The sequence below is a fragment of the Schistocerca cancellata genome, chromosome 3, assembly GCF_023864275.1.
Source record: "Schistocerca cancellata isolate TAMUIC-IGC-003103 chromosome 3, iqSchCanc2.1, whole genome shotgun sequence".
Classification (NCBI taxonomy): domain Eukaryota; kingdom Metazoa; phylum Arthropoda; class Insecta; order Orthoptera; family Acrididae; genus Schistocerca; species Schistocerca cancellata.
Window position 1 is genome coordinate 516,193,662 of NC_064628.1, and position 26,954 is coordinate 516,220,615.

Genomic DNA, 26,954 nt, shown 5'->3' on the forward strand with positions numbered 1-26,954 from the left:
GGCGTAGATCGCCCAGAGTGGTTGGTGGGTCACGCTGTCTATAAACAACCCTTTCCGTTCTATCCGAGGCATGTTCGATACGGTTCATGTCTGGAGAACATGCTGGCCACTCCAGTCGAGCGATGTCGTTATCCTGAAGGAAGTCATTCACAAGTTGCGCACGATGAGGTCGCGAATTGTCGTCCATGAATAGGAATGCCTCGCCAATATGCATCCGTTATGGCTACACTATCGGTCGGAGGATGGCATTCACGTATCGTACAGCCATTACGGCGCCTTCCATGACCCCAGCGGCGTGCGTCGGCCCCACGTAATTCCATCCGAAAACATCAGGGAACTTCCACCTTGCTGCACTCACTGGACTGTGTGTCTAACGCGTTCCGTCTGACTAGGTTGACTCCAAACCGTCTTAGACGATTGTTTGGTTGAAGGCATATGCGACACTCATAACTGAAGAGAACATGATGAGAATCCTGAGCGGTCCATTCGGCATGTTGTTGGGCCCATCTGCACCGCGCTGCATGGTGTTGTGGTTGCAAAGATGGACCTCGTCGTGGACGTCGGGAATAAAGTTGCGCATCATGCAGCCCATTGCTCACGGTTTGAGGCGTAAGACGACGTCCTGTGGCTACACGAAAAGCGTTATTCAACATGGTGGTTCTGCTGTCAGGGTTCCTCAGAGCGATAATCCATAGGCAGCTGTCATCCACAGCAGCAGTAGCCGTTGGGCGGCCTGAGCGAGGCATGTCATCCACAGTTCCTATCTCTCTGTACCTCCTCCATGTTCGAACAACATCGTTTTGCTTCACTCCGAGACGGGTGGATACTTCCCTTGCTCAAAGCCCTTCCTGGTACAAAGTAACAATGCGGACGCGATCGAACCGCAGTATTGACCGTGTAGACATGGTTGAACTACAGGCAAGAAGAGCAGTATACGTGCTTCCTGGTGGAATAAGTGGAACTGATCGGCTGTTGGACCACCTCCGTCTCATAGGCGCTACTCATGCATGGTTGTTTACATCTTGGGGGGGGGGGGGGGTTAGTGATAACTCTGAGCATTAAAAGGGACTGTGTCTGTGATCCAGTACCCACAGTCAACGTCTAGCTTCAGGAGTTCTGGGAATCGGGGTGATGCAAAACTATTTTTGATGTGCTTTTCTGAAGTGTCTGTTCATGGTGGTTTTCGGAGGGAGTCAAATGGCCATGTATAAGTCATAATAATATTTATAGGTAAATTTGGCATCTGTCATAGAAAATCCACAAGAATTGCTTTCGGCAGCTTGAGTGACAGCAGCGTTATTAAACTACCAATAACCGGAAAGTTTCTTTCAAGACTATACGCTTCACTAGGGATGATTCTACTGGAGATTATATGTCAGTTTCTTTCTCTAACTTTTGAACTGACTCACGCAGCCAGTTATAGGGCTAACTGCAGTTTAAGGTGGACTCCAAACGACGGTGTACTCGGCATTTTCTTACAGTAAGGAACATTGTCAAAAGCGAAAGAAGTAATAACCAACACTTAAAAATCCTAGGGTTAACGAAGGGTCAAACTGAAGAACATTGAATTAGTAACGTTATTGCCGAGTTTGAAGCTTTTGGAAGCACTGAGGTAAAACATCGCTTTGGTACGTTAGCTAGTATGGAAGAGCTCTGAGCGCACTAAATGCGTCTCTAGCCGCACATATTTGTCAAATTTTGTAAACAACGTTAGGTGCATCTTAGGTCGAGCGGTGGCTTGATTGATTATCGTATTATATACGTTCATTTCACCCTGAAGGAACAGAAAAAGCTCTGTTAATACGAGAGTTGCCCAGAAAATGATGACCGCATTTTTTTCTCAGCCGAAAACAATGCTACGAATGCGAAAGGTTACGTGTGTATTGTTTGAAGTCTCCTGAGTGAGCGCGCCAAGTTTCCGTCACTTTCGACAGAAAGCGTAGCTGCAGGACAGTTTCAAATTGGATTCTGTAGGTGATGTACGTTACAAGCAACGTGACGTCATTGAATTTTTCACTGCAGAGAAAGAGACTGTGGGGAATATTCACAAACGCTTGTGAAAAGTCTTTGCGGCATCTGCTGACGACAGAAGTACAGTTAGTCGCCAGACACTGTCGGTGGGTTCATCAGAAGGCGGTTCAGTGGAGTTCCATGATTTGCAGCTGATGTTGTTATACGCCATTAAAGGATGCCATTCGTGGAAGACATTTTGAGGACGATGAGGAGGTGATTCACACAGTGACGCACATGCTCCACCATCAGGACAAGGATTGATACCGACAGGGCATACACGACCTTGTTTCGTGCTGGAGGAAGACCATAGAACGGGATGGAGATTACGTGGGAAAGTAGGGTGTTTAGATAAAACACCACCATTCTTTCGTGTGTGTAATACTCACTATGTTCAATAAGGAATTCTTGAAGGAAAAAAATATGGTGCTCACTTTCTGGGCAACCCTCGCATTGTATAGTTAAAACTTGCTTTTCTGTTTACCAAACTAAATGCAGTAGTTTACACATTACAGAATTCTGAAATCACTTACCTGTCCTTGGAACTGGCAAAAACTTCATTTTCATCTGCCCTTAAAACAACTAACTTCTTACAAATTATTGTTATTTATTATTTATCTGATACATACAAAACTTCTTTCAGATTTTTTTATTCTCAGAATGATGTGCTAAACGAACAAAACATATTCCAATCATTAGATCTTGCATTGCACTACATAACATGTGGCCTTGAAACTGAGATTAATAAAGTTATGGTCGGAATGGTACACTGATTTTGTTTATTGAGAAACTGCTGAGAGGCTGTGAATACCTTAACTCTTCTGGAGGTGAGTTTAGTTTAGAGTAACATAATACTGGAATAATGGGAACATTTTAGAGGGGAGGGTAAATAAAAAAGACAGTAGTTTCTCATGATATATCATTTTATTTTTCTCATTTTTGTGCATATAGCACCGAGATGCCGCTTAAATAAATATTTGGCTTTTTATGAAGTGCGTAATCTAGAAGTAGTGCGTCTTGACGACAGCGGGAGCTGCAGCGTAGGCTACTGGGGCGTGGTAGGCGGGGGCGGCGTAGGCTACAGCGGGAGCGGCGTAGGCCACAGCGGGGGCGGCGACGGCGGCCTTGACGACAGCGGGGGCGGCGTAGGCCACGGGGGCGGCGGCCACCGCGGGGGCGGTGTAGGCGACAGCAGGCGCGCCCAGGAATCCGGGGGCGGCGGCGGCGACGGCCAGCACGGCGGCGAGGACGATCTGCTGTGTCGAAGAGCACGTGTTTACATAAGAAGGTCTTCACTTCCAGTCGGCTATTGGTTCTTATAGTAATACAGAAGGAACAGCGCTTACTGCAAAATAAAAGCAGTTTTTTGAAAGTAAAAGCGGTGACGGGCTGTGTGAACACAATGTTTGCTTGTAGTCTTCTGATTTCTACCTATCTGGATCCGAAGTGCAAAGAAAGAGTTCACAAAGTAAGAAACAAAGTACTTCTTGCCTTCTTCTTGGCAAACGTCCTCTCACTTGCTCAGTACTATGCGAAATCTGAAGGCCTTTCTAACCTTCCCTCCCACTGTATTTTGCTGATACATTTTATTTGTTACTACTGGATAAGGAGAAATCATGGTTAATCCTATGACACCTAACCATTTTGTCTAGAACGAAAACAAGCCTTTTCTTTACGAATACTAATGTTCTTCAAATTTAAGTTAAAATGTTGCTTTGAAAACATAATAATTCATACCCTTTATTTCGCTTATTGGGTCTTTAATTAACTGACATCCTATAAATCGCTAGTGGCAAGCAGTTAAATTTAGTCCCACTCCCACGCTGAGTGCGTCATTACTGTTTTGGTTTCCAAATGAAACTGTCGCACCATAACAATACACAGTAACCTCAATAATTGTTCAAGTAATTATATGACCCATCAACTGCTGACTGAGAGTGACGATACTAATCCAGCTATTAATTGTGTGTAATTACGCGTACCCTCCGCGGATGAATCGATTAGTCACCCACCGTTGCGTTACCATTGACGCCATACTTCCACATCCATTTTTGGTCAACACCTGCAAAGTGTTCACATATCTTTAGTACGACTAAAGAGCATACAACTGCTCCTCGTGAACCTGCACTGTTGCCCTCGCCTCACATTAAGGCGCATAAGGAGCGTCGGTCTATCTCTCAATTTTTCAGAGTGTCAGCAGTGTGTGAGAGGTGTGATTCACTACGTCATTCCACTGTCAATAACAGCGATAACAGTACCAGTTTCACTCTGTGTAATTAACTCTTGTAGTATGTTACCTGTAAATATCACTGCAGGGCAATCTGTAGTTAAAATTCTTGTGTAGCTTCTCTCTCTCTTTCTCTTCCTCTCTCGCTTTTTTTTTTTTTTTTTTTACACACACACTTCTATCGATTGAAGTTCTCACGGCCTAGAGCTGGGTGTTCGTGTCTCATTGGAAAAATAGTTTGGCGAACCACCACGTCGTCACCTTAATATTGCGCCAATCTGACACTAGTATCAGGCTCGACGAACATGACGATTTCAGTCCAAATTCTTCGGGTTTCACCTCCAAATTACTCGCCCTATCCGTTCCTTGAAATAAGAGTATTTTATCCGGCAAAGTATTCTTCCTTAAGAGTACACTGATCTACTATCACAAAGGTTGAGTTCTGTTTAGCCTTGTAAGCGACAGGCGCTGTTTTCGAAATAGTATTGATGCTAGTTGTATGTCGGATGTTCCCAAGTTTCAACAGAATGTTCTATGAAAACTAAGGAAACATTCTCAACACTGGTTTCCTCGCCCAAAGGTGATGCGCACACAGAATTTAAATTGAAGATGTTAAGGAAACCTTCGAGGCGTCTGGAAGTCTGAATCGTAAAAGCTCATTCAGCGAAATGCAAGTTTTAACAATCTGCTCTCCTCTTCAGACTAAAGGATTAATTCAAAAACAGTCTCATAGATGTGACTAAGTTCTTACGATATCCTTTCTTTCGAAAATTCTAATTCCCGTAGTTATGCTGGAGAATTAGGAAAGGAACAGGCCGGTATTGGCAGAACTGAACCAATATAGGTGTGTCCTGTGTCGTACCTGGTTAGCTTAGTCGATATGAATGTGGTTATTAAGAGGAAAAAGCTCGATTTTAATCTGTCAGGAAGATTCAAAACAGGAAACACTTGAGCTGCCCAGCGAAATATCCATTCTGGAATTAACTTTAATGTAACCTAACTGACATGATGTTTGGACTATACGCTTTACTAAGGCCTGTGTGCTCATTTATATCTGACACTCTTATCTGTAGGTGAAGAGCAATAATTCGAAATAGCAATTGTAAAAAGTGAAGTATTGTATGGCTATAAAGGGAAATAAAAGCGTTTAATGACTTCAATGAGTAGCCCAAGGATTTTTGAGCTGACAGTGACGTAATAGTGACGCATATGGTTAGTACAGCGCTGCCTCTGCCGTTGAAATGAAATTTTACAAAGAGGGGACAACACTTCTTGTTCAAGTAGTCTTCAGTAATCCTTCAATGTTGTGCGTATATGCAATTTCAGCCGTTACATCGAGGAATAACTCTTGCAAGCACGTGAAGTCGAACCCATTAGCTCCACTTTGTAGTCTGACAAGATGAATGCTCGGCGTAAATTTAGGAGAAAACTTTTACCTCAGATAGTTAGTTCTACTTAACACGTGAATAAATTGCACCGTTTCGAGGATTCAAAAATGAGACATTGGACTTCTTGCATCACCTCAAACATACTAACATACACTCCTGGAATTGGAAAAAAGAACACATTGACACCGGTGTGTCAGACCCACCATACTTGCTCCGGACACTGCGAGAGGGCTGTACAAGCAATGATCACACGCACGGCACAGCGGACACACCAGGAACCGCGGTGTTGGCCGTCGAATGGCGCTAGCTGCGCAGCATTTGTGCACCGCCGCCGTCAGTGTCAGCCAGTTTGCCGTGGCATACGGAGCTCCATCGCAGTCTTTAACACTAGTAGCATGCCGCGACAGCGTGGACGTGAACCGTATGTGCAGTTGACGGACTTTGAGTGAGGGCGTATAGTGGGCATGCGGGAGGCCGGGTGGACGTACCGCCGAATTGCTAAACACGTGGGGCGTGAGGTCTCCACAGTACATCGATGTTGTCGCCAGTGGTCGGCGGAAGGTGCACGTGCCCGTCGACCTGGGACCGGACCGCAGCGACGCACGGATGCACGCCAAGACCGTAGGATCCTACGCAGTGCCGTAGGGGACCGCACCGCCACTTCCCAGCAAATTAGGGACACTGTTGCTCCTGGGGTATCGGCGAGGACCATTCGCAACCGTCTCCATGAAGCTGGGCTACGGTCCCGCACACCGTTAGGCCGTCTTCCGCTCACGCCCCAACATCGTGCAGCCCGCCTCCAGTGGTGTCGCGACAGGCGTGAATGGAGGGACGAATGGAGACGTGTCGTCTTCAGCGATGAGAGTCGCTTCTGCCTCGGTGCCAATGATGGTCGTATGCGTGTTTTGCGCCGTGCAGGTGAGCGCCACAATCAGGACTGCATACGACCGAGGCACACAGGGCCAACACCCGGCATCATGGTGTGGGGAGCGATCTCCTACACTGGCCGTACACCACTGGTGATCGTCGAGGGGACACTGAATAGTGCACGGTACATCCAAACCGTCATCGAACCCATCGTTCTACCATTCCTAGACCGGCAAGGGAACTTGCTGTTCCAACAGGACAATGCACGTCCGCATGTATCCCGTGCCACCCACATGCTCTAGAAGGTGTAAGTCAACTACCCTGGCCAGCAAGATCTCCGGATCTGTCCCCCATTGAGCATGTTTGGGACTGGATGAAGCGTCGTCTCACGCGGTCTGCACGTCCAGCACGAACGCTGGTCCAACTGAGGCGCCAGGTGGAAATGGCATGGCAAGCCGTTCCACAGGACTACATCCAGCATCTCTACGATCGTCTCCATGGGAGAATAGCAGCCTGCATTGCTGCGAAAGGTGGATATACACTGTACTAGTGCCGACATTGTGCATGCACTGTTGCCTGTGTCTATGTGCCTGTGGTTCTGTCAGTGTGATCATGTGATGTATCTGACCCCAGGAATGTGTCAATAAAGTTTCCCCTTCCTGGGACAATTAATTCAAGGTGTTCTTATTTCAATTTCCAGGAGTGTACTATCCTTGGTTAATTTTTAAAAAAATGAAAATATCTCGACCATTTACTGGCGGAAAAATATACTGCTATCCTTTAATGTAACAAATTATCTCTGGCTGCAAAGCCAAAGGCGAACTGCTGTTCACTGAGAACGGTAAGGTACTTTTATCAACATGGAAATAGTTGAAACTTCCTGGCAGATTAAAACTGTGTGCCGGACCGAGACTCGAACTCGGGACCTTTGCCTTTCGCGGGCAAGTGCTCTACCAACTTAGCTACCCAAGCACGACTCGCGTCCCGTCCTCACAGCTTTACTTCTGCCAGTATCTCGTCTCCTACCTTCCAAACTTTACAGAAGCTCTCCTGCGAACCCGAGTTCGAGTGTTGGTCCGGTACACAGTTTCAAGCTGCCATGAAGTTTCATATCAGCGCACACTCCGCTGCAGAGTGAAAATCTGACTATGGAAATAGTTCTTCATCAGCTCTATAGTCAGAGTCGAAAATATGGTAAGTGCTCTACTTCAGGTCCCCTTAACATTTTTGTGTACCTGCATTTGTTAATCGCATAGGAATGAGATAGGTGTTCACTCACCAGCTTGTACATGTTTGGGGTGTGGAGTGGTCGGCGACTGCTGGCTACTGTGCTCTGACCAGCCTGCGAGCGCCTTTTATACTTGCCAGCGCCTCCCACAGCGGCCCCGCCTCATTGCCAACAGCTGACCGCAGCGCGTAATGCATTACCTGTTACACCCATCAGGGGAGGGAGGAAGGGAGGTGACACAGCACGGCCGAATTCGGACAGCTCTGCCATTGCGCTGTTGCGTACAGGCGTACGGTTTCGGCAGCTCGCTCCTTCGAGAATGTCCCCATGTAATATTTAACACGTGAAACGCAACTTGGCCTCTTCAGCTACCACTAGTAGCATTTATTAGACACCCCAGAACTGATCTCTCTTTATTAAACATATTTACGTACCCATCATCTCCATCGATGTAGCCTACAGTCGATAAAAAGGATACTAGCACATCATGTGAGTAGATAAATTTGGGATGTAATTTTCTGGTACGAATTGGGGAAATTCATTCCCTCTGATTACTTATAATTCAGTTGTATTCATTCATGTGGCATTAATTTACCTCTTTTTTACTTTAACTTTAATAACCTTCTTAGATGTGGATCGTGATAATATCACCTTTGAACCCAACGCTCAATCATTTAGTAGACGACATTTCTTATGTGGGGACGATAGCAGGCATTTAATATTCAAGGAAACAATACCAGCAGTCACTGTGAGATGGACGGCAGAGGGCACATCACATTATATCGCTAATAATCGTAGAACACTAAAGTGGGGTAAATTTTACATTGTTACCAAACCATAGTAAAGTTTACTAATCCATATTCTATTCAAACTGAGTTACAATTTACAGTTTATGCACTTGTTAATTATTCAGTCTCCAACGCTATGTCACATACAAAGCAATATAAAATGTTCTGTTTTACACCCTATGCTGAAAATACTAGAGTTGGGATAACAGTGAATTGTTACCAACTGTTACCGTAAATTTTATGAGGTTTTGTTAATCTAGGGACAAGGTTTCTTCCAGTTCCATCTGCGTATGGAGCGCAAGAAGAGTATTCAAATGCCCCTGATCACGCAGGAAATAGGTTCAAGCTTGTCTGACATTCCCTCCTTTTCGTATATATTTGCATATCAATATCAGAAACGTAAAAGTAATTTTTCAATTTTGTCAGTTGGTACTGATACGCTCCTGTACGCTCACGAATGAGCGAAATCTAACGTAAGAAACAGTATATTCATTTAGCGCCAAAGGGGTTTGTTGTGGATTGGCAAGAGAGCCAACCCGGTTTTGAGAGGAAGCCGAAAGGCACGCGTTTTAGCTCACGCAGGCTGGCGTGAGGTCTGGAACAGGACAAGGAAATTAGACTAGCAAAAAAGGACGTAGCTGTGGAATACTTAACTTTAATCCATAAATGGTGAACATCGCTCTTGACGGTACATGTTTTACAGCATCAATAGTAACTGGTAATGGCGCCTTGCTAGGTCGTAGCAAATGACGTAGCTGAAGGCTATGCTAACTATCGTCTCGGCAAATGAGAGCGTATTTTGTCAGTGAACCATCGCTCGCAAAGTCGGCTGTACAACTGGGGCGAGTGCTAGGAAGTCTCTCTAGACCTGCCGTGTGGCGGCGCTCGGTCTGCAATCACTGATAGTGGCAACACGCGGGTCCGACGTATACTAGCGGACCACGGCCGATTTAAAGGCTACCACCTAGCAAGTGTGGTGTCTGGCGGTGACACCACAGGGTTTTCGTTTCTGTGTGACAGGAATCAACTAATATGCATGGTGACTCAGCTGCCCCTACCAATGTTATTTTATGCAAACCGCAATCTTATGTCTGGCCTTGAAAAACCACTCCGTGATATTCATATTCTCTCGTTCGCTACGCCAAACTATTAATCCTACAGAAAAAAATGAAAGGAATATTTTGTATGAAATTTAGCGTGGTTAAATTTTTTACTGGGCTATGTTTTAGCTGGAGGCCACGGTTTTCGATTTATTCCAGAAAAACGTACGAAAGTGACCTTCAAGCACACCTCCTCCCCCTCATTCATTTCTCACCAGCTAGGACTTCTGGTATGTTTCTCGTGACACTCCATCCTATCACCATACAAACTTTACCAAGTACACGAACTGTTCCTAGTATGCGACCTTTTTTCGTCTGCATTAATTATACGCAACAGTTATAGTCGGCCCGTAAGAGTAATGAAAGAAACAGGACTTACGTTCCGCTATAACTAATTACTCTGACAATTCGATCCAAACTTAACCCTTCCAAGAACTGTTGTTCCGTAGTCGGAAGGCCTGACGAATACAACAATTACATTGTTTATTTTATAGTCTCAAAATCCACAAAGCTGTTACGTAAAATTTACATAATTTTACAATTTGTACGTGCTCGAGTAAACCGGTGACGTAATAAAGCCAGTCAATGAAGACCATAAAAGGTAGAACGTGGGAAATAATTCATCCAGTTGCAAGTTTTTGACGGTGGTAGGGGGAGAGTGTTGCGCACAACATAGAAATCATGGATCGTGAGGCATTGATGGCGGTGCGTTTGAAGGTCAGTTTTGTACGTTTTTCTTGAGTAACTCAAAAAACGTAGCCCCCAGTTAAACTTTTAACACACAACAAAATTTAATCTAGCTTAGTTTTGTACAAAAAGCTCCTGACATTTTTTCTGTAGGAATAATAGTTAGAGTGTAGCGAGAGAGCGAATATGGAAACGGCGTGCGTGGTTTCTGAAGGCCAGACATAACATTGCAGGTTGCACGAAACGACATCGGTAGGGCAACTGAATCACCCTGTAAATTTCTGTGTGTGTGTGTTTTTATGTATACGAGAATGCACACGTGTGCAGTTAACGACGAGACAATGCAGATGTGAACTCGAGTAAACAATAGCAACACACTGATTGTCAGGAGTCAGTTGCTAGAAGTAGTATCGTCGCTGCTACGTTCTCTTAGCCAGTAGCACTAGTTACGCAACTCTGTCCTGCTGTGACGACTTCTGTTATTACTAGTACTACTACTACTACTACTACTACTACTACTACCGACAAATTGCGCTTATGTAAGTTTGTTGTTCCACGTAATTTTAGGAGAACAGGAACTGTACGAGTACTGCAATGACTGCAGAGGTTGTGAACTTCATCCAGAGCCTGACCACACAGCACTAAGAAAACAAATATCAAATCGTACCATTGAGTCGAAATACGTCAAACTTTTGGCCTTTCAAGTCACTAACGAGAACATTTGCAATTTCTTTTAGATAAAATGTCTCTCGAGGTTAACATATGCTAATAACCACAGTGCCTATGGAAAACCTTCGCTCACAAATATGCACTTGTACACCATCAACCCTCATCACAGAAGCCTCTATATTACAAACATTGGTGCCCCATGAGCTGAGCCACCTACGCAAGATTTCAACAACAAAGGCTACAACATTCATTAAATAAATGATTTCAAACAAGAATCAAAATAAGACCACCAGCGAGGAGCGAGAAAACAAACTCGCTTTCTCACCTTTCCGCGGCCCTGTGTCGGTAAAGATGAGCGGGCTACTGGAGAGAAACAAGATCAAGTCGATCTTCAGGCCGTCGACAAAAATCTGGCAATTCCTGAGACCAGTTGAAGATGCAGTAGGCCTCATAACACCTAGGGCCTTCAAGATACCTTGTGAGTGTGGCAAATCTCACGTTCGACAAACGGCATGTTTTGTATAAGGAAGGAGCGTGACTGGTATTGTCGCCTATGTCACCCCGAGAAATCCTCTCTAGCTGAGTATGCGTTAAAAATTATCACCGGATCAAATCTGACGAACGGCTTCTGCGACTGTGATTTAGAGAACCCATAGAAATATAAACCACCGATAATAATTATCATAGAGACGGTGGCAAGCAGCTCACCGCAGCGTGGGATGCAGCGATCGCGCGGGTGCCCGTGTATGACGATGTTGCGAGCACATCACAGCCGGCAGCTAGTTGAATTAAGGAGTCGTACCAGCAGCTCATCAGCAGTCATATCACTAGACAATGGCCAAGGAGCGCTTGGGGGAAAGGTCGCGTAATTTTGATCGCTTACCGCGGGTGGAAACTCAAGAACTCATATTGCTGTTCTACTTCAGTGTGCCAATGGCATTCCTTTCATTCTACAGAGAAATTAGCAACACATTAGCTTTATAAGCAACGATCACAATGAAAACCATACTTCAGCACTATTAAGAGCTTCTGATAAACAAATCCTTATTAATTCCCGTTTTCGATCATCTGATTGTCGTAAACCATAATAAAATTATTTACAACGACCGGTATAGCTATGTTCTTACTGCACTGTCACAACCGTTAAAAACCATCCTGCGTCATGCCGTTAATAGCAAAATATCTTGTGTGGTCATCAATGAAATACACGCTTTCCTTCCATAGCCACTCTACATTTTCAATACTCTCTATTACTACCACCATCATTTAAAACTCATCTACCACTTAAAGTGCCTCATTTTCTAATCTAATTCCCTCAGCATCACCTGATTTAATTCGACAAGATTCCATTATCCTCGTTTTACTTTTGTTCATGTTCATCTTATATCCTCCTTTCAAGACACTGTCGATTCCGTTCAACTGCTCTTCCATGTCCTTTGCTGTCTCTGACAGAATTACAATGTCATCTGTTAACCTCAAAGTTTTTATTTCTTCTCCATGGATTTTAATTTATAATCCAAATTTTTCTTTTGTTTTCTTTACTGCTTGGTCAATACACAGATTGAATAACATAGGGGTTAGCCTACAACCCTGTCTCTCTCTCTTCTCAACCAGTGCTTCCCTTTCATGCTCCTCGACTCTTATAACTACCATGTGGATTCTGTACAAATTGTAAATAGCCTTTCGCTCCATGTATTTGATCCCTGTCACCTTCAGAATTTGAAAGAGAGTATTCGAATCAACGTTGTGAAAGGCTTTCTCTAAGTCGTTGGGTCAGTATTGCCTCGCGTGTTCCAACATTTCTACGGAATACAAACTGATCTTCGCCGAGGTCGGCTTCTACCAGTTTTTCCATTCGTCTGTAAGGAATTGGTATTAGTATTTTGCAGCCGCAACTTATTACTGATAGTTCGGTAATTTTCACACCTGTCAACACCTGCTTTCTTTGAGTTTAGAATTATTATCTTCTTCTTGAAGTCTGAGAGTATTTCACCTGGCTCATACATCTTGCTCACCTGATGGTAGAGTTTTGTCATGGCTGGCTCTCCCAAGGCTATCACCAATTCTAATGGAATGTTGTTTACTCTCGGGATCTTGTTTCGAGTTAGGTTCAAAAATGGTTCAAATGGCTCTGAGCACTATGGGACTTAACATCTGAGGTCATCAGTCGCCTAGAACTTAGAACTACTTAAACCTAACTAACCTAAGGACATCACACACACCCATGCCCGAGGCAGGATTCGAACCTGCGACCGTTGCAGTCATGCGGTTCTGGATTGAAGCGCCTAGAAACGCTCGGCCACCGTGGCCGGCTCGAGCTAGGTCTTTCAGTGCTCTATCAAATTATTCACGCTGTATCATATGTCCCATCTCATCTTCACCTACGTTCTCTTCAATTTCCATAATATTGCCTTCAAGTACATCGCCCTTGTATAGACCCTCTACGTATTCCATCGACCTTTCTGCTTTTCCTTCTTTGCTTTGGATTGGTTTTCCATCTGAGCTCTTGATATTCATACAAGTGGTTCTCTTTCCTCCAAATGTCTCTTTAATTTTCCTGTAGGCAGTATCTGTCTTACCTCTAGTGATATATGCCTCGACATCCTTACATTTGTCCTCTGTTACCCATTTTGCACTTCCCGTCGATCTCTTTTTTGAGACGTTTGTATTCCTTTCCGCCTGCTTCTTTTACTGCATTTTTATATTTTTTTCTTTCGTCAGTTAAATACAGTATCTCTTCTGTTGCCCGTGGATTTCTACTAGCCCTCGTCTTTTTACCTACTTGATACTCTGCTGCCTTCACTACTTCATCTCTCGAAGTTACCCATTCTTCTTCTACTGAATCTCTTTTCCCTGTTCTTCTCAATCGTTCCCTAATGCTCTTTCTGAATCTCTATACAGCCTTTCAGTTCATCCAGGTCCCATCTCCTTGAATTGCTACCCTTTGGCAGTTTCTTCAGTTTTAGTCTACAGTTCATAACCAATAAACTGTGGTCAGAGTCCACATCTGCCCCTGGAAACGTGTTACAATTTAAAACCTTGCTTCTCTGTCTTACTATTATATAATCTATCTGAAAACTTATCAGGTGATGCTGAGGGAATTAGATTAGAAAATGAGGCACTTTAAGTGGTGAGTTTCAACTGATGGTGGTAGCAATAGAGAGGACTGGAAATGTAGAGTGGCTATGGTAGGAAAGGGTTTCTAAAGAAGAGAAATTAGTTAGCATCGAGTTTAGATTTAAATGTCAAGAAGTTTTTTCTGAAAGTATTTGTATGGTGTGTAGTCACGTGTGAAAGTGAAACATGGACGATAAATGGTTGAGACAAGAAATAATAGAAGCTTTCGAAAAGTGGTGTTACAGAAGAAATCTGAAGATTGATAGGAGGATCATGTAACTAAAGAGGAGGTACTGAATAGGAGAGAAAAGGAATTGTGGCACAACTTGACTAGAAGAAGGGATCGGTTGGTAGGATACGTTCTGAGACATCAAGAGATCGCCAGTTTAGTAGTTGAGGGAAGAGTGGAGGGTAAAAACGAATACACCAAACAGATTCAGAAGTATGTAGATTTCAATAGTTACTCGGAGATAAAGAGGGCTGCACAGGATAGAGTAGCATGAAGAACTGCAGCAAACCAGTCTTTGGACTGAGGACAACAACAGTATTTCAACTGGGATTGAGAGAGACATTTGCATACTAAATAAACGAGTTGGTAGCATGAGCCATAAAAAATTAATTAGATTTGTTACAAACATTTATTCTTACAAATAAAAGCGTTTTTCATCACGGCTGTACACATACGCTGTGTGAGGGGTGTAGGTGAAGATATTTTTAGTGGTTGGTGAGAACATTGAACTTAACAACTTTACGTCACTACTTAGTTCAGTTGCAGACTAATAATTATAGATGTTTTTAGGTTGGTTAGTACTTTCAAGTACTGGTGGCAAGAGCAAGCCGATAATGCTCATTTCCGTCTGTGCAGCGGGTCAGGTAGTGAAGTGTGGACGCGTATACGCAAAACGGAGAATCCCTACTGACAGACGTAATCCACTTAATGCTGCAGTTATGCCGCGCGGGATTAGCCGAGCGGTCTTGGGCGCTGCAGTCATGGACTGTGCGGCTGGTCCCGGCGGAGATTCGAGTCCTCCCTCGGGCATGGGTGTGTGTGTTTGTTCTTAGGATAATTTAGGTTAAGTAGTGTGTAAGCTTAGGGACTGATGACCTTAGCAGTTAAGTCCCATAAGATTTCACACACATTTGAACATTTTTTTTTCTTGCGGAGCGGCTGGAATGTGCGCTGGATTCGGTTAACCACATCTTCTGCTGAAGGCGTGATTCGGCTACCGGTGCGTGTCCTTCGGTCAGCGGCCGGAGTTGGATGTTCGGCATCAGCCGCGGTGACCCTCAGTAGCCAGGTCCCATCCAGAACGTCATCAACGTCCCTGCTCTGGTATGTATAGTCGGCATGCCCTACTAGGGAGTCTGGCCCCCAAAAGTGACTTTTTTTCCACCCTCGAAGCCTGACTCTCGAAGATGATTTCCAGATGTTCTGCAGAGATCTCTCCCTGGATGTGACAGCCCACCAGAAGTGGTCATCTCATTTTCTTCTTCTCTTCAGCGAAATTATTTTTCACGGTCCTAATTAACCAATGGAACGAAAAACAGCCAAAGCTGCAATTTTCCCTTTTATTTACTTGATGACTAGTTTCGTGTCGAGAATCAGTTTTAAATCATCCTCAGAAACTATTTCGTACTGCCTGCAATTCTCAAGACAGAAGAAAAGTGCCAAAAAAGCTACTCCTAGAAGTCATTCCCTCTTTCGGCAAGCAGCACGTTGTCCGGTGAGTATTACATCCTGTGTTATCCGTGTCCTTTTGTCTTCTCTGCCTTGATATTTCCAAACGCCAGCTTCTGCTCACCTCAATAACTTGTATTTGAGTCCGCGATCGCTGTAATACCTCTGTGGTCATACAACTGCAGCTGAGAGAAGGGCCAAGGGCATCTCCAAGGTGTGTTGCCGGCACCGGTCCCCGATGGCTGTTGAGAGAAGGCGGCTCGCTGACCAATGCATTACACTATTACCCTTCGACCACTGTCACAATCAGGTTCCAACATTTTGTGTGGAGTGCACGCTGCACACGTGATTACCTGATCTTGTTTCTTGAGCATTGCCAAAGATCATCAGCATGTAATGGCACCTCTAGTTAGAATGCAGCTAACTGTGGTACGGGCGGACACACTTGCCACAGATTTCCGAAGTGCCCCTAGGAAGTGTAATAGGATCGTTACTGATTACAATTTATATAAATCATCAAGTAGAAAGCGTCGGTATCTCTTTAAGGCTGTTCGCAGATGAAACGGTTGCCGACATGAAAGTATCAATGCCAAAAGACAGTATCGCTTTGCACAATGACCTGCAGACCCAGAACGTAAATACTGTAAATCTGACGTATGGCGCATACATAGGAAATGAAATCCACTACTGTGTAACTACACTACTGATGATCAACCGTTAAATATCTCCTAATAACTATCTACCTTATCTGAAATGACCACATAAGGCGAGTAGTAGGGAAAGCAGATGCCAGACTATGATTCGTAGGAAGAATTTCCTGGAAATGTAGCGCATTCACAAAAGACGTGGCTTACAAGGTATTTGTTCGGCAGATTGTTGAGTCTTGTTCATCAATCTGGGATATTTACAAGGTAGGAATGATAATGTGGTTAGTCGGGAGTTCGTTTAGCCTGCACGAAAACGTTGCGGAAATGTTCAAAAAAGCCCAGTGGCAGACGTTACAAGAGAAGAGTTGTGCATCACGGAGAAGGGAGGCTCTGCGCACTATGGGACTTAACATCTGAGGTCATCTCTCCTCTAGAACTTAGAACTACTTAAACCTAACTAACCTAAGGACATCACACACATCCATGTCCGAGGCAGGATTCGAACCTGCGACCGTAGCGGTCGCGCGGTTCCAGACTGTAGCGCCTAGAACCGCACGGCCACTCCGGCCTGCCATCACGGAGAAGATTCCTACTGTAATTTAGAGAAAGCGCTTACGGAAAATAGTCTGACAATATATTACTTCCCCATACACACGTCTCAAGTAGAGAAAATTCGAGATATTAGAGCTAATACAGAGGCTTACCGACAGTCATTCTTCCCACGCGCCATTCGCAAGTGGAACAGGGAAGGGGGAAACAGTTAGTGGCACCAAAAGTGCCCTCCACCACACACCGTTATATGGCGTGCAGAGTATGATGTAGATGTAGATGCTCACGTGGAGATCTATGGGCAGAACGAAAACCGTGGTTGTGCTGCGTTGTTAGGGGGGACATGAAGTTCGCGTTAAATCCAGCATCCATAGAAAAAGAGTCTAATCGGAAGTACGTTTCGTTCTGAACTGTTACAAACTAGTGATAGTTTATAATCTACACAGGAGAAAAGACTTCGCAGAATGAGTACAGTATCTCATTCGCTTCAACGCCTATTAATTCCAATTTCATGAGAACCCGGTTCGTATTGAATCTTTCGTACGAGTTAGCCAAATTTTCAAAAAACAATGTAAAGATGTTAATTTTGCTATGCCTACAGCCTACAGCCTACAGCACCGTCATATTCACAATCAACTTGCTGGCTCACGCTTGTATAAGATCAATTACAGAAATGTGATGCATCATATATAACACATCAAAAAAAGTTTTGCATCACCCTGGTTCCCAGAACTCCTGAAGATAGACGTTGACTGTGGATATTGTATCACAGACAGTCCCTTTGATTCTTCAGAAATTCCCTTTGATTCTTCAGAAATGTCACTAAACCCGCCCAAAGATGTAAACAACCATGCATGAGCAGCGCCTATTAGAAGGAAGGGGTCCGACAACCGATCAGTTCCAGTCATTCCACCAGGAAGGAGGTACACGGGTCGTGTTGTCTGTAGTCCAGCCATGCCTTAGACGGTATATCGCGTCCGCATTGTTACTTTGTGCCTGGAAGGGCTCCCAACAAGGGAAGTATCTCGGACTGAACCAAAGCGATGTTGTTCGGACATGGAGGAGATACAGAGAAACAGGAACTGTCGATGACATGCCTCGTTCAGGTCGCCCCAGGGCTACTACTGCAGTGGATGACCGCTGCCTACGGATTATGGCTCGGAGGAACGCTGACAGCACCACCACTGTGCTGAATAACGCTATTCGTGCAGCCACAGGACGTCGTGTTACGACTCAAACTGTGCGCTACAGGATAAATAATGGGCAACTTCAATTCCGACGCCCATGGCAAGGTCCATATTTGCAATCACAACACCATGCAGCATGGTACAGATGGGCCCAACAACATGCCGAATGGACCGCTCAGGCATCACGTTCTCTTCACCGATGAGTGTCGTATATGCCTTCAACTAGACCATCGTCGGAGACGTGTTTGGCGGCAACCCGGTCAGGCTGAACGCCTTATAGACTCTGTCCAACGTCTGCAGCAAGGTGGAGGCTACCTGCTGTTTTGGGATGGCGTTATGTGGGGCCGACGTATGCCGCTGGTGGTCATGGAAGGCACCGTAACGGCTGTACGGTACGTGAATACCATCCTCCGACCGATAGTGCAATCATACCGGCAGCATATTGGCGAGGCATTCGTCTTGATGGATGACAATTCGCGCCGCCACCGTGCACATCTTGTGAATGACTTTCTACAGGATAACGACATCGCTTGACTGGAGTGGCCAGCATATTCTCCAGACATGAACCCTATTGAACATGCCTGGGATAGATTGAAAAGGGCTGTTTATGGATGACGTGACCCACCAACCTCTCTGAGGGATCTACGTCGAATCGCCGTTGAGGAGTGGAACAATCTGGACCAACAATGCCTTGATGAACTTGTGGACAGTATGCCACGATTAATACAGGCATGCATCAATGCAAGAGCGTGTGCTACTGGGTATTAGAGGTACCGGTGTGTAAAGCAATCTGGGCCACCACCTCTGAAGGTCTCGCTGTATGGTGATACAACATGCAATGTGTGGTTTTCATGAGCAATAAAAAGCGCGGAGTTGATGTTTATGTTGATCTCTATTCCAATTTTCTGTACTCTCGGAAACGAGATGAAACTTTTATTGATGTGTGTAGAACAAAGGTTTAGGATGCTAAAGACTAGATCTCGTTAGCTTTTACCGAATATAAAAAGGCAAGTTAAGCACCACTCACCATTTTGTAGAGTACCTAAAATTTAGTGACTATCAGTCGCCGGCGCTAAGCAATTTAGAAGTACTCCAATCGACCAAAAATGGAAGAAAGCTGAACTAGTAAGATGAAGTGGAAATTGCTATGTACATATACGAACATAATGATACTCTTCTTAATGATTAGTTGAGTAGCAGGAACTGGATATTTTGTTCATTAATGATACCTGTCATAAGGTCCCACCACTGACTTACCAATGTTATTCCAGTAATATAATTTATGGTTTTACTCTGGTATTCTAACCTAAGACCTGTTCAGTGTGTAACAATTGCTTCTGGACCTTCTATTTATTGTTTTTTTTATATATATGATGTAAATTGTGGCTTAATCTCATGACAACAGTGTAGACACTCAAATATTACGCTTTTTATTGCCCTGTATGAATATTCATCATAGATGTGTAGTTTTTGAGCATGCATTTAGTAGTGCAGTGTCATAGAATTGTGCCCTTCACACTCACATATGTAATTTTTAAGGGTTTAAGATTTGTAAAAGTTTTATTGCAATTTGCTTTCTTGTGATTTACTGCTTTTGCGTGCTTTATCCCTGTCGCACTTGCTGGCTAACATTAATACTACCGATGTTCACCACAATACTGTTTACCTAGTCTATATAATAACCATCATAGTGGTGCACGTGGTTTGGATAGTCCATATTACCTGTCCAATAATTTTAATTTTTAGTCCATTTTAATTTTATATTTAATCCAATTTAAACCTTCTTATCAAGTATGCGTTAATACGTTCCATATTAGTTTTTTGTGTAACTTAAGATTTTAGCGCCATCTGTTGTGCTTTTGTTTCATTACCCCAGCTATAAGCGGCCATCCGCCATTTAGTAATTCTAGTGCCGCTACCGGTTAGACCGCCAGGCTGTAATTCTTGGTTGGTTTCCTTTATCAGTTTGTCAGACCTCGTTTCTGACGTGGCTGTGGTTTGATTCCCGAGATTTTCCGTGTACGTTCCCATAGACGACCGTATTTTCATCCAGACGGTTTTATACGTATGTGGCTGGCATAGAGCTTTGGTAGCCGGCGTAGTGAATTACATTTGACAGTTTTACGTGAGTACTGTTACGATTTTATTAAATTACTGCCGCAGCTAAGAACCATTTCTCATAATGTTTATATGATATTTAATTAACCTCGTTTTCCCTTTTAGGTATTCTGATGATGACTAAACATGGCCAAATCAAATAACTTTGCAACAACGACTATTTTGTGTTCAATATGACGACTATGGTCACCAGGTGTGACACCAGCTGTTGACACCCAGCCAAAGAGACCACCGAATCGACGCAACAGGGGAAAGTGTTGCAGCTGTGTAAGGCCAATGCAGATGACTGCTTTATCCACCTAATCGTTATGGACAAGTGACAGATCTATCACCACGATCGCGAGAGCAAGGAGAAAAGCAAGCTATGGAACACGGCGAAAATCCAACCATCAGGCAAGAGGGTACTGATGCTTTGTGGGACTGCCTTTGTGTAGTGCTTATAGATTACGCTCATAATGTGCAAATTGTCACCGAAATCTCACGGTGAAGTTTCAGGAGACTGTCAAGACGAAGCGTCTCAGGCGTTCTCAAAGGGGAAGCTTTCACTCCACGTCAACTGCCCGTACCATTTTCCACCTTCTGCTTCTTTGTGCTGTGAAATTCCCCTCCTCTCCAAGCCTCCAGCCGTATTGTCCAGACGTGGCCAAAGTGAATTCTTCCTCTTTCGCCGGATAATGAAACAACTGGATGGCATGCGTTTCCAGAATGACGTCGCGATGGTTTTTGCAGTGAAATGCTTCTTGAACAGCCAAATACTCTAACAAGGACATCTAACTTTCGTCTTTGGTTCTTTCCTTAGGCCCAATTTACCACTGCAGCTGTGGGTCAGTTACGCCACCCGTTACATACGAAAGATGAGCAGCGGTTGCAGATTAAAAGCTAGCTGCCCACCTGTCTTCGCACGGACTGGAGGTCCACTTTCGCTGTCAGGGCCACCTGACCCGTAGATGATGACCGAGTACGTAATAAAAACACTGTATGGTCGTCAACCGAAATAACGTCGTATATAACCGAATGTGGACCTAGAACATCGCCGAAATTTTGGGCGACTGCTGACAAAAGCCTGCACCACATTGTCCTTGTCTTCGACTACACTCCATCACTCACGGAAAAATTGCATGAAGAAATGAAGATGCCCGAGTACATATTTCTACAGCGTAACAGTGTAACAGTGTAAACTTGATGCAAAAAGTAGGAACGTACATTAATGTTAAGGTCATAAAGAGCGAAGTGGAATAAGGGGGTTGGGTAGAAAGGGGTAACTGTCTGGTTTGACGCGGTTTCCTCTCCAGATCCAACGTCTTCTTTCCAGCATTTATAAATAATGTTCTCCAATATTTGTTGGATAAATTCCCAACTCTGTCTTCTCCCTCAAATTTTGCTTTCTGTGGTTACCTCCAGTTCCATGGTACCTATTGCCCGATGTCTTAACCCATGTTCTAACATCTTCTCCCTTCCCGTAATCAGATATCCCCACATACTTCTTTCCTTGCCAACTCTGCGGAGAGCCTCCTCATTCCTTGTCGTAAAAGGCCACCTACATTACAACATCCTTCTATAGAACTGCATCTCAAACGCATCACTTTCCTTCTCTGCCGGTTTTTCCACAGTCCATGTTTCCTTTCACACATGGCTTTGTTCCTAAAGTTCATTCTCAGAAACTTCTTCCTCAGATTAAGGCCTCCGTTTGATACAAGTAGATTCCTGTCCGCCAGGAAAGCCGACTCTGGCTTTGCTAGTCCTCTTTTTGCGTCCTCCATGCTACGTCCACCATATGTTATTTTGCTTCAAAAATAAATGAATTCCTTAATTTCGTCTACTTCGTGTTCACCACTTCTGATGTTATGTCCGTCGATAATCTCATTTCTGCTACTACACATTACTTGCGTCTTTCTTTTTACTTTACTTTACTCTCAGTCTATATTCTGTAAGCATTAGATTCTTCAGTCAGTCCAACAAATCCTGTAATTCTTCTACACTTTCACTGAGGACAGCAATGTATCAGTGAATCTGATCATAGATATACTGTCACCTTGAATTTTAATCCCACTCGTGACCCTTGCTTTTATTCCATCATTGCTTCTTCAATGTGTATAATGAATAATGGAGGTAAAAGACAGCATCCCTTTCTTACACCCTAATCCGAGCACTTCGTTCTTGGTCGTCCATTCTTGTTGTTTTCTCTTTGTTGTTGTATATACTGCATATGTCCCGTCTCTCCCTACAGCCTCCTATTTCACTGAAAATTTCAAACGGTTTGCAACATTTTAGAATGTCCAGAGCTTTTTCTAAGTCAAGAAGGTCTGTGAAGCACTGAAGCCGTACCTTCATTATCAAATACACCGTTAAAACTGCATATCTGGTACTTTTACCTTTTGTAAAACAGAAATGATCCTCATGTAACAGATCCTCACTTTTCTTTTCCATTCTTCTGTACATTATTGTTGTCAGCACCTTGCTTTCTTGAGATGATAAGCTGATTGTGCGGTAGTTTTCGCATTTATCTGGCTTTCTATCTTCAAGTTTACATGGATGGTATTCTTACAAAAGTCAGACGGTATGCTTCCAGTCTAACAGATTCTACAGGTAATTTGAGAATTGTTTGATTGCCGTTTCCCTCAGTTATTTTGGAAATTCCGAACCCTGTAAGTACTGAATCATAGATCTTTTGGTTTTGCTGTTATCAACATACATTCATAGACTCATTTCTGTATTGTCAATCTGAATGGTATTTTTCACTTACAAAATTCTTAATAACTTCACAGTTTACGTTCTTAGTCAAAGACAATACTGTCAATTCATTCGAAACTACAAGGTTTCTTTGGCAAACTCTGAATAGAGATACACGCTAACACACTTTTATGTAATCAGTTCTGTTTTATAATCATAATTATACCTATGTAAAATATTTATGTATATTTTTATAGTTATCACGTAACATACGTCCCTGAAAATACATTTACGCCAATAACTAGGAGTCAGCTGGGTTGAAATCGTTGAACACCTGCCAGAGCACACTGTTGAGACAACGGTACTAAAGGCACCTGCTGTGCACATGGAATACAGAACAGGCAGCAACGTGGAAGGTGACCAACATGTATGCTGCCAGCTGGTTGGGGCAGCGTCCTTGAGATGCTTTACTGTCTCCACTGGATATTGCTCAGGCGTAAATAAACCTGGCTGAAGCGGATCACCAGCTCCGTTATTATACTATTAAGATCACTGAGGCTGCTAGGTGACTTTGAGACATGGTTCTGTCGGACATTTCCCACAATTAAAAAATTCAGTCATATGTTAGTTGGCTTGTTAAACTGTACTAGTAGTGGCGCTATGCCAGTATGATCTCTTTTTTGGGGGGTAGGGGTGGGGATTGGTCTTCTGAAGTAAACAAATAGGCCAATTGAACTAATTCCCGTTACATAAAGAAACAAATTAGATTAACCGTGTGTAGCTGTATTCTGGTGCCCCCATCATGGTTTCGAACCTCATTGCTCAAGGTAGAAGAGATAGCTAAAGTATACGAGGATATTCAGAGGGTAATACAGCAGAAAACCTAATAGTCATGGGGGATTGGAATTCAATTGTAGGGGAAGGAGAAGAAGGAAAGGTTACAGAACAATATGGCCTTGGAACTGGGAATGGGGAAAGACTAGTTGTAATGAATTTCAGTTAGTAATAGCGAATACTCTATTCAAGAATCACAAGAGAAGGAGGTATACTTGCAAAAGGCCGGGAGATATGAAAAGATTTCAGTCAGGTTACATCATGGTCAGACAGAGATTCCTAAATCAGATATCAGAAGATATAAACTCAGATCACAATGTGCAGCGATGAATAGTAGGCTGAAGTTTAAGAGATTAGCCAGGAAGAATCAATATGTAAAAAAGTGGGATGCGGTAGCACTCAGGAACTTTAGATACAGCAGTAAGAAATCGCTTAGTAGTCAGTACAGTTGAAGAGGAATTGACGTCTCTACAAAGGGCAATCACGCAACTTGGAAAGAAAAACATACGTACAAAGAACGCAACTGCGAAGAAACTAAGGGTAGCAGAAGAAGTACTTCATTTGATCTATGAAAGAACGAAGTCAAAAATGTTCCGGGAAGTTCAGGATACGGAAATACAAGTCGCTGAGGAATGAAATAAATAAGAAATGCTGCGAATACAAGACGAAATGTCTACATGAAAAAATGTGAAGAAGACGAAAAAGACAGTCGGGAGGACTACAGGAAAGTCAAAACAACCTTCAGTGAAATGAAAACCAAGGGCGTTAACATTAACAACTCAAAGATAACTCCATTGTTAAATGCAGAGGAGGGGGTATTTAGGGGGAAAGAGAACATTAAAGGCCTTTCTGAGGGAAAATAATAGCCTTATTTAATAGAAGAAAAAACAGGAGACGATTTAGAAGAGACAGGGGATCCAGCATTTGAATCAGAATTTGAGAGAGCTTTGGAGGACTTAAAATCAAATAAAGCACGAGGGATTGTTAACATTCCATCATAATTTCTAAAATCATCGGGGGAAGTGGCAACAAAACTATTCATCTTGGTTTGTAGAATCTATGAGGATGGTGGTATACCATTTGACTTTCGAGGAAACATCATTCCGTGGGATGCAAGAGCCGACAAATGCGAGAATCATCTGAGAATGAGCTCATCATCTCATACGTCCAAGTTGCTGACAAGAACAAAGCACAGCAGAATGGAATGGAAAAATGCGGATGAGTTTCGTGACGATCAGTTTGAATTTAGGAACGGTAAATGCACCACAGAGGCAATACTGACGTTGCAATTGATAATGGGAGCAAACTAAAGAAAAATTAAAACACTTCTTAGGATCTGCCGACCCAGAAAAAGCGTTCGACACTGGCAAATGATACAAGCTGTTCTTAACTCTGAGAAAATTTGGGGTAAGCTATAGGGAAAGACGGGTAATAGACAATGTGTACGAGAGCCAAGAGGGAACAATGAGAGAGGAAAACCAAAAATAAAGTGCTCGGATTAAAAAGGGAGTGTGGCAAGGATGTAGTTTTTCGCCCCTACTGTTCAATCTATATACATCGAAGAAGCAGTTATGGAAAATAAGTACAAGAGTGGAATTAAGATTCAAGGTGAAAGGATCAATGATAAGATTTGCTGATGACATTTCCAGCCTGAGTGAAAGTGAAGAAGAATTACATGATCTGCTGAATGGAATGAACAGTGTAACGAGTACAGAATATGGACTGAAGGTAAATCGAAGAAAGACGAAAGTAATGAGCGGTAGCAGAAATGAGAACCATGATGGTCGCGAAGTATATGAAGGAATGGAATTCTACTACCTCGGCAGCAAAACAACCAGTGTCGGACGGAGCAAGAAGGACATCAATAGCATATTATCTTTATCAAAAAGGGCATTCCTGGCCAAGAGAAGTCTACTTGTATCAATCATGGAGGAAAAAATTTCTGAGAATGTACGTTTGGAGTACAGATAGCGAAACGTGGACTGTAAAATGAGAAAATCGAGGCATTTGAGATTTGGTGCTACAGAGAATGTTCAGAATTAGGTGGACTAATAAGGTAAGGAATGAGGAGGTCTTCCGCAGAATCTGAGAGGAAAGAAATATGTGAAAAACTCTGACAAGGGGAAGGGACAAAATGATAGGACATCCGTTAAGACATCTAGAGGGAGCTGTAGTGGGCAAAAACTGTAGAGGAAGACAGAGATCGGAATATATCCAGCAAATAATTGAAAGGTTACAAGTGCTACTCTGAGATGAAGAGGTTGGCACAGGAGAGGAATTCGTGGCGGGCCGCATCAAACCGATCACAATACCGATATCTCAAAGTACTGAAAATTGTATTATCATCTCCCGTGGTGTTAGCTGCCTCGAAGTTAAACGCTAACATCCTCAAAGCCCATGTGACAATGAGCCCAGTACTAGTTCAATACTTGTCAGTCTCTAAACGGAAATGAGTGTGCTCAAAATATATTCTGATCTTTGCTAAGCTAAAAAGAACTGCTAATGCTTCGACTTAATACACTATTTCTTTTCCAACTCATTGGGTGTTCTCGACAAATGAGCTATAGGTTGCCTTCATTCCTTTCCTCCATTTAACAGCGCTGGCCTCACCCCCAAAAATCATGTGTCTCCACCAAAAATTGTTCGGCGAAATCAGGCAGTGCTAACGTGAAAGCCATGATTGGCGCATGTTTTAACGTGCCTCAAAGGTTTCTTGTTGCACTCCCCCCGCCCAAACTTTTTGTTCTTTTTTCTCAATTCATTTGAGGAGGAAGTTCAACAATTGATTGCAGCCTTCCCAGATCAATGGTCACCCCTTCCGGTGCTGCCATATGTCCTAGAAACTGTATTGTACTACAGGTCATGTCCATTTAATCTGGATTAACATTTAATTCTACCTTTACAAACTGTGTGAACGCGTTGAGTAGGTGGCAACAATGTTGGTCCATATTCTTAGTGTAAATTATTAGGTCATCAAGATATTTTGATCTGTGATATCATAGCAAGGCTACAAAAGGGAGAAATTAAAAGGTTATTTTCATTGAAACGGGGAGTGTAGGTGTTGCACTGCACAGTATGACAAGAAGCCGAAAATAGTTGTCCTACAGAAGTTAGTACCATCATATTCGAATATTATCATGAATGACAAACTGTATGTTTGATGATTTTTCTGACGTTTCTCTAGCACGAG

The 26,954-nt window shown here is 43.3% G+C and overlaps 1 protein-coding gene across 1 annotated transcript; it reads right to left on the minus strand.

The window, feature by feature from the left end:
• Nucleotides 1–2,915: 2,915 nt before the first annotated feature.
• Nucleotides 2,916–7,816, minus strand: LOC126175319 (cuticle protein 16.5-like). The gene is made up of 2 exons (XM_049922028.1): nucleotides 7,772–7,816; nucleotides 2,916–3,263 (listed from the first exon to the last, which is right to left on the minus strand). Exons 1-2 carry the CDS (start codon nucleotides 7,781–7,783, stop codon nucleotides 3,012–3,014), a joined length of 264 nt encoding a protein of 87 aa, XP_049777985.1. The 5' UTR covers nucleotides 7,784–7,816; the 3' UTR covers nucleotides 2,916–3,011.
• Between the last annotated feature and the right edge of the window lie 19,138 nt (nucleotides 7,817–26,954).